We start from the raw sequence: 15,470 nt of genomic DNA, 5'->3' as shown, positions 1-15,470 counted from the left end.
ATAATTTTATATGATGTTGATATTCTTAAAGTAGTCCCACAAATTTATCCTTTGACCCTACCACAAACAAGACCTCTCTAATTATTATGTTGTTCCTCAAATGCGAAAACATAACATCATTTTGTGAATACTGAAGTTTTTCAGGGACTATACATTGAAGGTACTAAATTTGGAATGTACCTCAGTAATTAACTGTTTATTGCCGTTTATCACTACCAGCCATTTGCTGATAAACTTGGGCAGAGTCAAGATTTTTCCAAGACCTGTTCTTCCAAGTCATTTGTTAATTGACTGTAAGCAATGGATTTGGGCTGTGCTTAAGTGCCTGTTCACGAATCTGACCCTTTAATGATTAAAGGGTATAAGCTAACAGGTATGTGACCCACCCATGGAGATCACACTGCTTGGCTGTGCAAGTAATTGGTTTATTTTTTAAAGAACACTTCTAGGATTCTACTGAATTGGTGCAGTATTTGGATCCTATCTGAATGACACTTCCTCCCCTTTAGTTCCTAGATCTTCAGAGTATGGGACAACACCTTTGCCAGTTGGCGAGAGTTAGGTCATCTCTCCTAGTGATGAGAAGCTTGGTTGAGATCTTTTGGGAGAACCAATGACACTCCTCCTAGGAGTGGTCACACTGCATGTTCCCCATTTAACATCCACACAAATCAGCTTTACTGATGATTGGTCTCTTAAAAACACAGTCACCTCAAAAATATTGGCATGAGGAATTTAGGGTTGCCCTTATCTTTAAAAAGCATGAACTTCACATCCAATCTGAGTGCAGAATGCTAATGCATGATTTTGTAGTGGAGACATGGTGTCCCATGTTCAGATCTGCTGTTATAACTGTAGTATAGTGATAGTAGAAATCACCACCACCACCCTAGTAGCAGCAGCAGCAGCTTAATACTTGGCAGGCGCTATGTTCAGAACTTTAAATGTATTACCAGTTTAATCCTTCAAACAAACCTGTTGTATTCCTGTTTTACTGATGAGGGACCTGGGGTCCAGGGGTTTAAGTAACTGAACTTGCCCACCACACAGCTAGTAAATGGCAAAGTTAGAATTCCAATCTAGACTCCATATGAATTTAATGGCATTTCAGCATTTCTGTGCACTGATTTTGTCGAGAATTTCTTCTTTTTAAAGCATTTTCATCACATGAGGATCTAGTGTAATAGCAGTGATCAGGCTAAAAAAAAAAATCAAGGAACAGTAAAAGAATGACAACAGGCCAGGGCTGGTGCTGATGATTTGAATACAGGATGATAATAACTTTAGTCTCTGTGTGCAGCTCTGTGTTCTAGAAACAGGAGAAAAAGATCTTGAGGGAATGGGATAATTAAAGATCACTGGATAGAAGATGAGAGCAAAACAATTGTTTTAGGCTTGGGTCTAATTTATCTGTATAATGTTGCTTTCTCTTCAATAGACATAACTATTTTTGACTTACACAAAACAGCCCTGGGTAGCCTAGCATTGCAACGAGTTCCTTCACCTTATTTTCATGACTTAAAGCAGACAACTGCAATTTTTTTTAAGTTGAAGTATAGTTGATTTACAGTGTTCTGTTAGTTTCTGGTGTATAGCAAAGTGATTCAGATATATATATATATATAAAAAATACACATATATAGAATATACATATATAGAATATATATATAGAATATATATACATGTTCTTCTTCAGATTCTTTTCCATTATATGTTGTTACAAGATATTGAATGTAGTTCCCTGTGCTGTACAGTGGGTCCTTGCTGTTCATCTGTTTTATATGTAGTGGTGTGTATCTGTTCATCCCAAACTCCTGATTTATCCCTCCCTCCCCCACCTTTCCCCTTTGATAACCATAAGTTTGTTTTCTATGTCTGTGAGTTTATTTCTGTTTTGTAAATAAGTTCATTTGTATCTTTTTTTAGATTCCATACATAAGTGATATTATATTTGTCTTTGTCTGACTTACTTCACTTAGTATGATAATCTCTAGGTCCATCCATGTTGCTGCAAATGGCATTATTTCATTCCTTTTTATGGCTGAGTGATGTTCCATTGTATATTTGTACAACATCATCTTTATATCTTCGTCCGTTGATGGACATTTAGGTTGCTTTGCAATTTACTATCACATCAAAATAATTTAAGATCAGAGTTAAATTTAATTCCTGTGTGTGTGTGAGGGGTGGTGCTGGATGCTATCTGTCTTGTCTTGTTAAGGAACAGCTAGTAGAATTTCCTGGGCAGAAGAACTATAGTAAGTTTACACTGTTTATTCATTAAACAAGAAAAATGATAAAGCATTTGATTGTATTTTCTCTGTTTGAGCCTCTTCACTGAACTATTCAGTTTTTACTAGGGAACTAGACTGCAGAGAATATGAGAATATATTTTGCAAGATGTAATGCATATCACTGATAAATTTTTAAAATAAATAATTGTATGCTGATCTTATGTTAATCTTATTCACTGCATCAAATACATAAGTAAGGCTTTGTAAGTAGCTCTTCTAAGAATGAGGTGCTCTTTAATCAGGTACAAAGTATGAATGAACATGTTTAATATTGATACCATATTATGTAGATAGAATGACTTTTAGGAATCAAATGTCCTTTTTTCCCCCTAAGCTAGGTATCTAGGATTTTTTTTTTTTACTGACACTAAACACTAATAACTAACTAAAGATCAAATTTGATATTTTTTTCTTCATTACAATTATTTGAAATATCTGCTGTTTATTTCTTTCATTCATTTATTCCTCCACCAGACTTTGGGAAAGCCCTGTGCCAGGCATTGTGTATGGTCCCAAGGATGGAGAGAAAGATACAGGGATATGTCTCTGACATAGACAAGAGCACATACAGCTGTGGTACCCAGTGGCTGATGAGCCCGGCTGGGAGGAGTCGGGGAAGAGCCTCTGGATTGATGGAGGGGCACTGAAGGAAGCGCTCTGTGGGATGCAGGACTGAGCATGGGGGTTGAACAGAAACTTGGTTGTATTCATGTCGGTAACCGGGGGAGACCTATCCAGTGAGGGAAGCTACTACAGATAGCTACAAATGAGACACATGGCTGGAGAAAAGAAAATGGTGGTGAATATAAGGAAGGTATGAATTCCAGGTCCAAGGGGCAGGATCATGTGGTTCATTTGATGTGGGAAATATGATGAATCCAGGTTGCAGCCCATTGAGTTTCAGGTGCTCTATGGGTCATCAAGTACAAAGGACCAATAGGTGATTGATATATGGGCCTACAAATGAGGTCTGAGGTTCAACAGAGGGGAATGGGCTGATAGTTGAAGGTATGAGTGTGTTGGAGTCTGTAAGGCAGTGTGAATAGAATGAGGAATGGGTGAAAACAGTCCTAGGAACCAACATCACTGAAGGGATAGAGGATGGATAATCAGATTCTAGGAAGATGCCCAGAAAAGACTGATGATATTACAGACATAAGGGAAGAAGAAATGTTAAGAAGAAATTAGAAGTGGTAAATACCACAGAGGAGTCAAGTTCAGAAAAGAATGGAAACATTTGGCAACAAGGTTTACTTAAAATGAAATGTTTCTTGGAAGTGGAGGCGAAGTTCTAAATAATTTTTCAAAAGTGATGTAGCAAAAAATGGTGTTTTAAAAGGCACCATTTCACAACTACAGCTCTGGAATTCGTTACTGCAAAGCACAAGGAAAGTAAGATTAAGCCAAAGACATGGTGATTTTAATGTCTCAGTTTGGGTCTAAAAAATGTGTTTTTTCTTTCTTCCTCTATATATGCCAAAATAAACCATCAAGCTAGGACTAATTTATTAACTGTTCAGTGTTAGCTTTTTTGACATTTGACTTGTATCAGCCATGTTTGAAAAATATGAAAATATTGAAAGATTATTATAATAGGAAGATCAAATCTAACCTTGATTTGAGAAGGACTCCAGTTGCTAGAATGTGGAAGCAGATCTGTTACCATGGTTACCTATCTGTTCTTCTGGCTAGTTTCCTTTCAGGTAAAACACTTAGGGTGAGATAGCTTTGTACCCTAACAGCTCTGTTACCACAAGCAAATCATAACACGGCTGCAACTCAGTTTTCCTGTCTCTGAAATCAAAAGTAGGTGTTCTTTAGAACTCTGCTTTTCAAACTGTAGACTTCGACACATTAACGGGCGATGAAATGGAAAGTAACAGAATACTCTCCACACGGTGTGGAAAGCCTCGTTTTGCCAAGCTCACATTTCAGCTGTGTGTGTGTGAGGGACAGAGAGAGAGATGTTACTAGATCATAGTATAAAATGATTTTTCTTACTGTGGATTATGGTTAAAAAATATTTGAGAAACACTGCTTTCAACTAGATCCCCTTCCTATTCTAAAATTCTTTCATTTCAGTTAATCGTCAGGCTGTTCTTTTGGTGGTGTAAATGTTTCCTAACAATACTGTGGAGTGGCAGGTATGAAAACTGTTAAGGAATGACAGCTAATAACAAAAGAGAAAAACATTAAAAGGTAAATAAGGCCAACATCTGTGTTGTATTTGACCACAAGACTGAACAAGCCTTTAACATTTATTAGTATTCCAACTCACAAGTCATTACTGTAATTTATGAAGAAAAGTTAGAGTAGGCTATATATTCACAAACAATGGAGTAATTCTTTTGATGGTGGTATAAATAAGCAACCATATCAAGGAGAAATAATCCTTTTTCAGAAGTCACAATACCATGGCGCATCAATTCTAGAATTGCCCATTAAATAATTGCAGTGAGTCTCCTTCGCCTGCCCACATGACAAGATTCACTGATGTGGTTATGAGACAAGTCAGCGTATTTTTACTGGCCTCAACTAGAAGGACGACACACCTGAGTCAGGTGTTTTGTTTTAGAAACAGCTGTTTGAACTTCCCCTACTGGTTAATTCTGCTCTAGGCTGTATGTATTTGGGCATTTGTTTTTTCCAGCACACTTATTGATACTTGGAATTCTTGGAAGTGAGCAATTTCCTATAAAACCAAGATTCAATGAGAGTTTTTCTTTACTTATTTTGTAAACAGTTTTTTAATTCTTCTACAACCTATGAAATTTCATAGATTTTAGGTGGTGTCAAGCAGGGAAGATTTAACAAGGCTTAATCATTGTACAGGAAATTTTAGGGAAGTGTTCTTATTTGTCCCTCCCTGCACAGCTCTTGGACACTCAGTTGGCCTATGTGTTTTTATTTCCTGTCTGCCCTCTTACAAACCCTGGGGTATTTGCTTTGCCCCTTTGCCAATCTAACCCCAGATTTTTGGCAATAATGTGTTTTCTCTCTCCTTTACGTTGCCGGTCAGCTGGCAGAGAAGGCCTAGGTGGGAGGGGGATTGAGACCAGCAGTACCATCCTGCCATATTTTCCCAAAACCTCCTCTTGTCGATCTCTGGGACTCTTGTGAGATAAACCATGTTGGTGCTGGAGCTGAGGGTGTGCTGGTGAGGTGGGCGGAGCTAGTGGGATGGGTGGTGCAGGGATGGTGTTGACTCCGCCTCCCTGGCCACAGTTGATTGGCCCATGGCTGGCACCCAGTGAGTCTCTGCCCCCTCCACCATCCCAGGCCCCTCCTTTCTCCCAGGTGTATAAACACATATGATTGTGACAAATGAAGAGATGGAGGGTTTTTGTGTTTTTTTTATTCTATGGGAGAACAACATATTTGCCATCTAGCCACCTGATTTATTAGATGAGCAAACTGAGGCTTAGTGAGATAGAGACACCAAAGTAACTAAGAGAACAAGGGTAGGGCTTGACCTCTGGGTCTAGGGCTCTTCTTCCACCATTTGTCGCTGCCTCCCAAAGCCCATGAGAAGATGGGGCTCAAGGTTGATGGACTTTAGATACTTGGAGGGTAGGGGGTAAAACACAGGCAAGTCTTGAGCTTTGAAGTGAAGACAATAGAGAAAATGTACAAGGTTTATATTGGACAGTATTAGAAAGCAAGACTTATTTTCTCTGGGTTTTTCTCCACTCTAAGACTCAAAGACAGGTGATACACAAAGTACACCCCAGCTAGATGGGTGGGCGACATGAAGGCATAATTTCTCTAGTTACAGTTTCTCTAATTAAATGATCCACATAGATTCCAGAGGTTTGCTGTGATAATAAAAGAGTATATCAGAAATTATTGTTCTTTGGAAAAATTTAAAGGCCGTAAAGGTGAAAGTTGGTATTGCTATTAAAATGCCAATAAAAACTTGAAAAACTCACATATCCTTGAATACTTTCTCTACAGAATATTTTTCCTTTTTCACTAATTATGCAGGATACTCACCATGAACAGTGTTGCTTCCTGGGTTGGATGCATTAGGAATATAGTGACACCATTAAAACCTTGCAAATATCTCTATATCCCCCACCTTCAATACCAACAGATGTCATTAGGATGTGTGTTGTGTGGGACAGACTGTCTATCACTAGTGTTGAAGGCTTGAAGCGTTGGGTAGAAGCCACTGCGCTCCCCTGTGTGTGTTACTGGCTGTTTGATGACTGGATAGTGTCACATGAATGTCAAGATCAGCTTCCTGAACTGGCATGGTGCCAGCTGGTCAGAGTGGCCATCACTTCCATTTTGAGTATACTCAAAATTGGCGGGCAATCTGAATAAATACAAAATAATGGTAGTTATCACCTGGAGTGAAATTGGTATTTTCTATCCTTCTGAAATTAATCTATATTATATCTATTTTCTGACATTTGTGGCAGTGCTTTTAGACACTCTTCATGGATTGAGGTGGAACATAAAAAAAATGTCTTCCTGATCCACTGAATTTCTTGCTCCTGAAACAGACGTGTGAAGCTGAATTTCCTCTACTCTGTATGTCTGAGTAACCCTAGATTTTATATATTTTGCAATATTATAAGCAGCAATTTTTTTCTTCATTATGCAAAATACCAACAACCTTAGAGGTACTTTTTAAACAAAATAAGTCACTGAAGTTCAAATACAGAATAAACCACGCACTCTAAAAGCAGCTGGAACCCAAGCCTTTTGTTCTTTCCCGATGCTAACTCCCTCTCAGCATGACACTGTATTTCCTGTACCCTGAAGTATGTATGTTCTTGACCTGTAAAATTCTTCTTTTAGGATCCACCTACTTCAGTTTCCCTTGGACTACGAATGGAAGAAATGATTTTCAACTTGGCAGACACACATCTATTTTTTAACGACTTGGAGGTAAGTTCTGATTATTTTATATACTCTTCATGTTGCATGTTTGGAAATAGGTGATTGGTCCTAAAATAACGATGGGATATTATTTTTTGAATATATAATTGGAATAAGGAGATAAAGTAATTATTGATTATATGGTCGTACGTTTTGCCTTCATGGGATTTCTGTTTTGCTTTACTTTGGCTGCTGTATTTCAAAGTTCGATTCCACATGATTATTGATAGGGATTAAAAGTTGATGTCAAGAATGTTTTATATTAAACTGTGTTGATTATCAGAAGCTACAGATTTCTCAGTTACATAATCACTGTTGAGATGGGTTACCTTTAGAATCCAACAGAATTTGTGATCCTGTCATATGCTGTCCATGTCAGACTCTTACCGTATTGGGTCAGATTCTTTTCTGTCTGGCTGGCCCAATTGGTCGTATAACATTTTAGTCAGGCCTCTGCTCTTTGGGTTGCCAGAATTCCTTATGTCAAACTGCTGATGATTTTATTTGTCCTTTATAATCTGGGGGGAAACTTTTGTAAGATGGTACAGTGTGTTACGGGCAATGACAAACATGCTGATCTTGGTTAGAAGTGCTTCAGTAGTTGTGGCACGCGGGCTCAGTAGCTGTGGCTCACGGGCTCTAGAGCGCAGGCTCAGTAGTTGTGGCGCACGGGCTTAGTTGCTCCGCAGCATGTGGGATCTTCCCGGACCAGGGCTCGAACCCGTGTCCCCTGCATTGGCAGGCGGATTCTTAACCACTGCGCCACCAAGGAAGCCCCAGAAGCATTTTTAAGAATAAAGAATATTGGTTTTCATAGCTCCATTATGAGAAAATATGCCTGTAACTACATTTCACTCCCTTCATAATAGAGATAGTTGTTTATTTAAATCCTGCTATTAAGCAAGCTTGTGGTAGGGCTGCCAACAGGCATTAATCATCAAGTTGTTGTTTTCCTAGATTTTATAAATGTATGTTATTTCAGACAGCAGAAGAATCTGAAAGATTCAAATAGAACTTTTACTGATCAAAGTTAATTGGCAGCAATTGGCCTTTAAATATTTCCTTATGTTTCCCCTTTTCAAAATCAAGCAAAATGCACCTTATTTCATAGATGAGCCAAAATCATTTGAAAAATGCCAGTGTGTGACAGAACTTAAATGCGGTTTGTTCAACATCTGTCCTGTATTTTGATTTCTTTTCATCTGCAATGAAACTACTCACAGACGAATTGGCAACTTCCAGTGCAATGAAATTATTTAAATGTGCTTCATTTTCCCCCATTCCTTAGTGAAATATTTATTTTTACACTTAGGGTGAAATACAGAATTTTTTTTTTTTTTTTTGCATTTTAAAGTGTTTGCTTTCCTTAAGGAAATTACATGTAAGGCATTACTATTTTTTAAGGTGGAAATATTCCAAGTGAGTGACAAGTTCAGAATTGCCTTTCTAAAAGCTTAATAATCATACTTCTTTTCAAAAGCTGTTTCTGCCTTATGGTTGTGATTCCCTTCATAAGAGAACAGCACCAGAAAATTCCATATTTTACTAATATGTTAGAATTCCTTTCCTAAGTTTCGGTTGTTTCCAACGACACAGACCAGGCTGATAGTGTCTTGGGTTCAAACCTGTTACTCTTACTGATGTTAATAGGTGTTAATAGCATCCATCAAGAAGAAATTAGCAGTAATTTTCTATTGTTTTTAAACTCTACCCTCTTAAAAATGACAAAGCTTGACTGTACAGTGCCAAAACTATGTGGTAAAAAGTGAGAAGTTAGGCAAAGTAGTTAACTTGGTATAATATAGACAGAAAAGCTTCCTAACTCAGTTTGGATATAATATAGCCAGATTTTTATTTGTTTCCTAACATTATTCACACTGAACTATATAGAGAAGGTCTGAAATAAAAGTAAATGTTAAAAGTTCTAGTTTAGGTTTGTAGTGGATGTAGTTTTTTCATAAGCCCAAATTAAAAAAAAAAAAAAAAGAAGAAGAACTAGGGATCCACACAGATATTGAAATATCAGATTTTCCTCTTGGCATGAGGACTCTTTTCTTATAAGTAAAGTAGAAAAGAGAATGAAGGAATAATTCAACCGAATGTAAAAATCAATAGTGAAAAATTATTTAAGCTTGTAACCTTCCCAAAATTGATTTTATTTTACTTGCAAATAATATAAAGCAAAAGTATAAATGAAAGATTCACTTAGTCTCTGGCTTCGGAAATTATTTACTTGCTGTAGATTTGTGGAATATTTAAAAAATACATTGGTTTTTATACTTATTTCAATCCTTCATTTTATATTTTTATAATTCAGCAAACCTGAGACTGGTCATTGCAAATATTAGTTTCTTTCAAAATAGAGTAAAATTATTTCCTGGCAAAAATAAATGTATTAGCTTAATACCCTTTAGAAAACCAAAATTGTCTCATCAGGCAAAAATGATGTGGTAATGCTTGGTTTCACATGCCAATTAGCAATGTACTGTGGTAAAGGACATGAATATTTTAATATATTTTAATTACATGTTTTTAGCTTTTGAAGATCTAGAGTACAGGTAATTTCAAGGAGATTAACAAGCTGTTGGTCAGCTTGAAGTGTGATTTCTGAACTCGCATTGTTGACTTAAGCCTCATTTTCTTTTAAAATCTTAACTTTTTGCCAGCCACTCTGTCTAATTTGGTTAGTTCAAGCTGTGGCTTAAAAGAGATTCTCAATAATGAAATACACTACGTGAGGAGATTCCAGTAACAGTTCTTGTGTTATCAAAGTATTTGCTTAAAATGGTTATTAGGGTATTTTTTTAGGAAATTTTCGATATGGTTTTAAAGTAATTTAGAAGTATCGTCACTATTTTAAGACATAAAAAAGTTTTCAGTTTTAAAAGTCTTATTTGTCAGCTCAGTTAGTGAGAGTTTTTAATAAAAGCAATCACAATTTAATTCTGTTGACACTTCAGGAAAAAATAAATGAAAAGGAGAAAGCTGGTTTTTCGAACCATTAAAAATGTCTGACATGTGAAGGACCATGAGTGACAGGGAGACACAATTATCAGAGGAAATAATATTTCCCCCCCACCCAGAGAAGGGTTTAGACTTGAGTTCCATGCACTCCTGGCTTTCCTATTTCCAAGTCTGACTAACACCCTGCGTATCATTTTACCAAGAGGTCTCCGTGTGCAATCCGACGATGCTTATTATGGAAGTCATTTTTTATGAATGACAGTATGAAATTGGAGGGTTTTTTCCAGCTTCTTTAGTAAAGTCTGTCTCTTTCTGACTGAATGGAGAAAGAGCTCTTTCTGTTGGATTTTTATTGAAAGGTGATCGACCTTCTGAATACGATAACATTTCAGTTTAACTTGCCTTTTGTCGATTCTTCTGCTGGATTTTTCCACAATTAAAGGACAATATTTCATCAAGATTAATATGAGTCTAAAGAAAAATAAGGCACAAGCTGATGTCGAATGTTCTCTTTCTGTCTGGTGTTAAGTAATATCATCTCACTGGCGTTATGGTTGCCATCCTAACTGATGTTATCAACATGGTAACCTCCAAGAGTCTCTGCTCTCAGGCCACAGGGGTCAGGGTTGGGAAGTAGCAGGGACCCCGCCTCTTGTCTTCTGGGTTGTACACACCACGTTCGCCTAGTCAAGTGTGAAGCTGTGCTGCAGCTTTCTCCTTCACGCTCCCAGTATGTTGGTTAGTTGGGACAGACCAGAGGATTCTTTGGTGTCAAGCTTTACAATGTGAATACCCCAGCCCTTTCTTGGGCCTTTGATATGTAGACTCCTGTCCCAGGTTTGACTTTCAATCACCTACTCTTGTAGCTCCTTGTTTTCACATTTTCTCTTTAGAAAAGGCCTGGGACCAAAGGTTCTGGTCTCAGTAGAGCTGGGTTTGATGAGTCAAAGGCCAAGGAAAGGCACCATGGACAGTCTCCAAGTAATGCCATAATTTAAAGCAAGTAAGCTATAATGAGCTTTCTTATAAAGCAAAGAAATTAGTTTGCCCCTTGGTTTCATTCAGTCTTTAAATTTGCAATAATATGTTATAAGTCTAAAACTTAGGTTATCGTCTGTTAATCATTTTAATATATCTTGTTTATAAATTGATTTTCAGCTAGGAAAAAATCTTCCTTCAGAATGTCAGTCATGCCAATGCTAAGTAGCTTTGATCTCAAGCGAAGCGTTCTGTAGTGACCTAATGCTTGTGCTTCCCAAAGTGGAAAAGTTGTAAGCTAATCGAGAAGTTGACTTTTTGAGTGGAAACGTATAATTCACCTAGAAAGTGCTTTGTTGCTAAACAAGAATGAACTCTGATGCCCAGGGTCAAGCTTCTTTGTAGACGCGGGATGCTCTGGTTCCATAGGTGCTTGTAAAGAAGACACTTCTGGAAGAGCTTGAGCTGTTTTCTTCTTTCAGTGCATGTCACAGCCAAGAAACAACTCTATGAAAGTGTGTGGGCCTAAACATAAATGTACCCGTAGGCATGTGTATGCCACTTGTCACTTTCAGCTCTGGACGTAGGCTTTTGTATATGTATTTAATTTTCTTCTGATAAATTTAGCAAACATAAAGGATTCCATTTTTTTTTAAATCCTAGTAACATCCTTCATAACACCTAGAATATTGCCCTATACATGTTGACCATTAATGAGTATTTGTTAGATTAAATTCTTATCTGTTGTCTCAGATAGAAGATCGATTTCTGTGTCCTTTCCCATGGAAGACAATGGACTTGACCTTGCCTTTCTGTTTTAAGATGGGTTGCTTGACCTCATCTATTTTCTTAGTTAGTAAGAGTAACACCAAAGCCCTCAGTTTAGGAGGCAAAATAAGTTTGCAAGCAGCTAATGATTATTAGACAAAATACATATGTATTGAATTTAACTACATTGTAACTGGTGATCAAAATGAAGCAATACCCATACTTTACCCATTATTGTTACTCATGAATAAGTATATGTGTTCTTCCTGTCTCATCATTTCTCACAAGATTCTATCATCTTTATTTTATCTGAAGCAAAAAAATAGAAACATAAACCTGTATTCCAAGACTTCCTTGTCGGATGTTTACCAGAAAGTTAGGAGTCAAAATATGTGGCTGTTTAACATAATAAAAGATATTTTCCTTTTACCAACAGCCAACGTTGTACTTAGCAATAAAATAATAGAGGCAAATTGTCATAAAGATGGAAACAAAATAAGAATGTCCTGTGTCACTACTATTAGTCTGCATTGTTCTAGGAATTTGGAGCAGTGCAGTAAGATATGAAAGAAATGAAATGAAAGATTAAAATTATTGTTTTTTTGCATAATATTTGATATACATAGAAAACTGAAGAGAATCTCCAGGAATTGTTTTAGAATTTACAGTGGGCTTCAGAAAAGTAAAAGACTGTAGAATTAAATTAAAAAATCAATAGCCTTCTTCTAGCCACCCATGTAGAAAATTTAATTAAATTATAATTTTTAAGTAACTGCAGTAACTATAACACAAAAAAAAAGATTAAAGGGAAAGATAAGGAGTAACCTATATAAGAAGTGTTTATAGGAAATATATGAATAAAACTTTGACATCCTACTGAAGGATCTAAAGGAAGATTTGAATAAATGAGATTTCTTCCATTCCTTTTCTTTTCTGTAATATGACAAAATTGTTGTAAGGTCCATTTGAAGGATAAATAGGCAAAAATACCTAGAAGTTTTGGACAGAAAGTAGTAATAGTGAGCACCCAGCTCAACCAAATATTAAATGTTTTATAATTCGACAATAATATGAAGATTTATGTTGGCACGGCTTTGACATTGGACTACAGGGAGAAGAGAGAGCTCAGACACAGACCCAACTTGTAGAAAAATTTTGTATATGTGTTAAATGAAACCAGACAAACGAACCAGTGAAGGAATGGATTATTCAATTTATATACAGAAATAGGTAAATTACAGAGTTAAAATGTGAAAGAATAAAACTCAAGGAGAAAATATAGGTAGATCAAAAGGAGATCTCACATTGCCTACAGGAAATAAACTTTTGGATAGCCATTTGGCAGTAAGCAGAGCCTAAAAAGATTGATACCATTTGTGCTAATTGTACATCTAGGAATTTTTACTTGTCAAAGACAAAGGCAACTATTTATAAATATTTCCAAATTATGGAATTCTGATCGTGTTTCATTTCTTGTCTCAGGAGCTGGTTACATGACTGTGTTCCATTTGTGAAAATTCATTGAGCTATAATATATACTTTTTTGAGGACTATACACACAGACATAGTTTGCTCTCGATTCTGTTAAAAAATTATATACCCTATGTAAAATATAGGCACTACTGTTTCTCTAGCACAGTGCCGGGCCCATAGAAGGCACCCAGTAAGTACATGTTAAATAATAAATAAATGGAGGAACGAAAAACAGATGGAAAGAGGTACTCTAGAATTTTAATGTTATTTCTATCTGAGATCCCAGGTTTTATTTTCTTATTTGTACTTGTCTGTGTATTCCAAATTCTTTATAACATATATACTAATTTCTTTTGTAGTCAGGGAAGAAAACAAACACTGTTTTTTGAAAGCCATAGATAATATTAAAAGACAAAGCTATTTCTAACCAATAAAATAATCAATATTATTGCAACTCATTATTTTGATTGAAGATTAGTGGGATCTTAGTGCTCCTGGGGCCTAAAGTGCCATTGTGAATGGTTTATGCGTGCTGAATTTTACCTGATTTCCAACACAAGAGAAAAGCATTCAAATTTTCAACACATAGAAAAGAAAATGTTGGATTTCACCTCTAGTAATCAGAAATGTTAGAGAGTAAGTGCTCAGCCTCTTGCCCATCAAATTGGCAAAGCTTTAAAATCAGTAATATGGTCTACAGTGCAGTAGGAGGAACACTTGTGTACATTACTGATAAGGATAGAAATTGGTACACGTTTTGAGAAAAGTAGCTTGATAATATGTATTCAGAACCTTAATGTATGGATCCTTTTACTCAGTAATTTCACTTTTAACTTCTAAGAAAACAGTTATAGGCAGAGAATTGATACAATATTAATGAACATTTATTGAACACTTGTCCTAAGTGCTTTACATACGTTATTCCACTTAATACCCTGATATTTCTATGATAAGAGCACTGTTATTATCTCCATTTTATAGAATAGCCAAGAGAAGCTTAGAGTTGGTAAAACAAAACTTGTCTAAGGCCACACAGCTGAGTGGCTTAGACAAGTGACTCAGGTCCAGTGCTTTCTAGAAGTCCACTCAACCCCATATATCTCCCACATGGTGTTTTTTACCACTAAAATATAGAACTATTTTAAATATCCTAAAATAGATGAATAGTGATAAATGATACATCCTCATTGAAAATTGTTTTCAGACTGCTTATTAAATATAGGGAAAATATTCGTGGTCCATTTCAAGTTTTAAAAATAGACTGTTCAGTACGGTGTAGCCTTAATGTTAAAATTTATGGTGTATTATCTGAAAAGGCTACATACTATGAGACCAACTATTTGACATTCTGGGAAAGGCACAACTGTGGATCAGCTGGCTGCCAGGGGTTGGGGATGAGAGGGATGAATTAGTTGGAGCACCGAAGATTTTTAGGGCAGTGGAACTATTCTATGTGATACTACAATGGTGGCTACATGTCATGAGACATTTGCGCAAACCCATAGAATGTACTACACCAAGAGTGAGCCCTAACGTCAACTATGGACTTTGGGTGGTGATGGTGTGTCAATATACGTTTATTGGTTGTAAGAAATGTACCGCTCTAATGTGAGATGTCAATACGAGGGGAGGTTATGCGTGTGTAGGAGCAGGGGGTATATGAATAATCTCTGTATTTTCTGGTCAGTTTTGCTATAAACCTAATACTTCTCTAAAAAATAAGGTTTATTAATTTTTTAAAAAAGTGTGGCATATTAAGAAACTGGAGGAAAATACAGTTTTAAAAGCTACCATTATGTAACTTTAAAAATAAGCAGTCTACAGAATAAATTGTACTGTATAATTCTGATTTTAGCATTTATGACATATTAAAAATAACTGGAGGTGAATACACTATAATGTTGCTAGTCTGGATGATGGGGTTATAAATGCTGTGTCTCTGTTGTGCTTCAAAACTGAGATGCTTATAGCATTGCGTAAACTCTTTATACCTTCTGCCCTTCATTCAATAGTCAATATATATTTATTAACTTTCTCTCTTTTTTTTTTTTTTTTTTTTTTTTTTTTGCGGGACGGGGGCCTCTCCCCTTTGCGGAGCACAGGCTC

General features: G+C 36.3%; 1 protein-coding gene across 8 annotated transcripts in view; it reads left to right on the top strand.

Moving 5' to 3' along the window:
- EYA1 (EYA transcriptional coactivator and phosphatase 1) overlaps window positions 1–15,470 on the top strand; it is a 151,099-nt gene that overhangs the window by 96,574 nt on the left and 39,055 nt on the right. For 7 of the 8 annotated variants that reach the window (XM_024739002.1, XM_024739001.1, XM_024739000.1 and 4 more), the window contains one exon: window positions 7,101–7,190. The exons of the other annotated variant lie outside the window; for it this stretch is intronic. In XM_024739002.1, the coding sequence (XP_024594770.1) occupies window positions 7,101–7,190 (90 nt within the window). The remainder of the gene's footprint in view (window positions 1–7,100; window positions 7,191–15,470) is intronic. 8 annotated transcript variants of the gene reach the window in all.

Source organism: Neophocaena asiaeorientalis, unplaced genomic scaffold (assembly GCF_003031525.2).
Source record: "Neophocaena asiaeorientalis asiaeorientalis breed wild unplaced genomic scaffold, Neophocaena_asiaeorientalis_V1.1 scaffold299, whole genome shotgun sequence".
NCBI lineage: Eukaryota > Metazoa > Chordata > Mammalia > Artiodactyla > Phocoenidae > Neophocaena > Neophocaena asiaeorientalis.
This window is presented reverse-complemented; position numbering and strand designations above follow the sequence as displayed.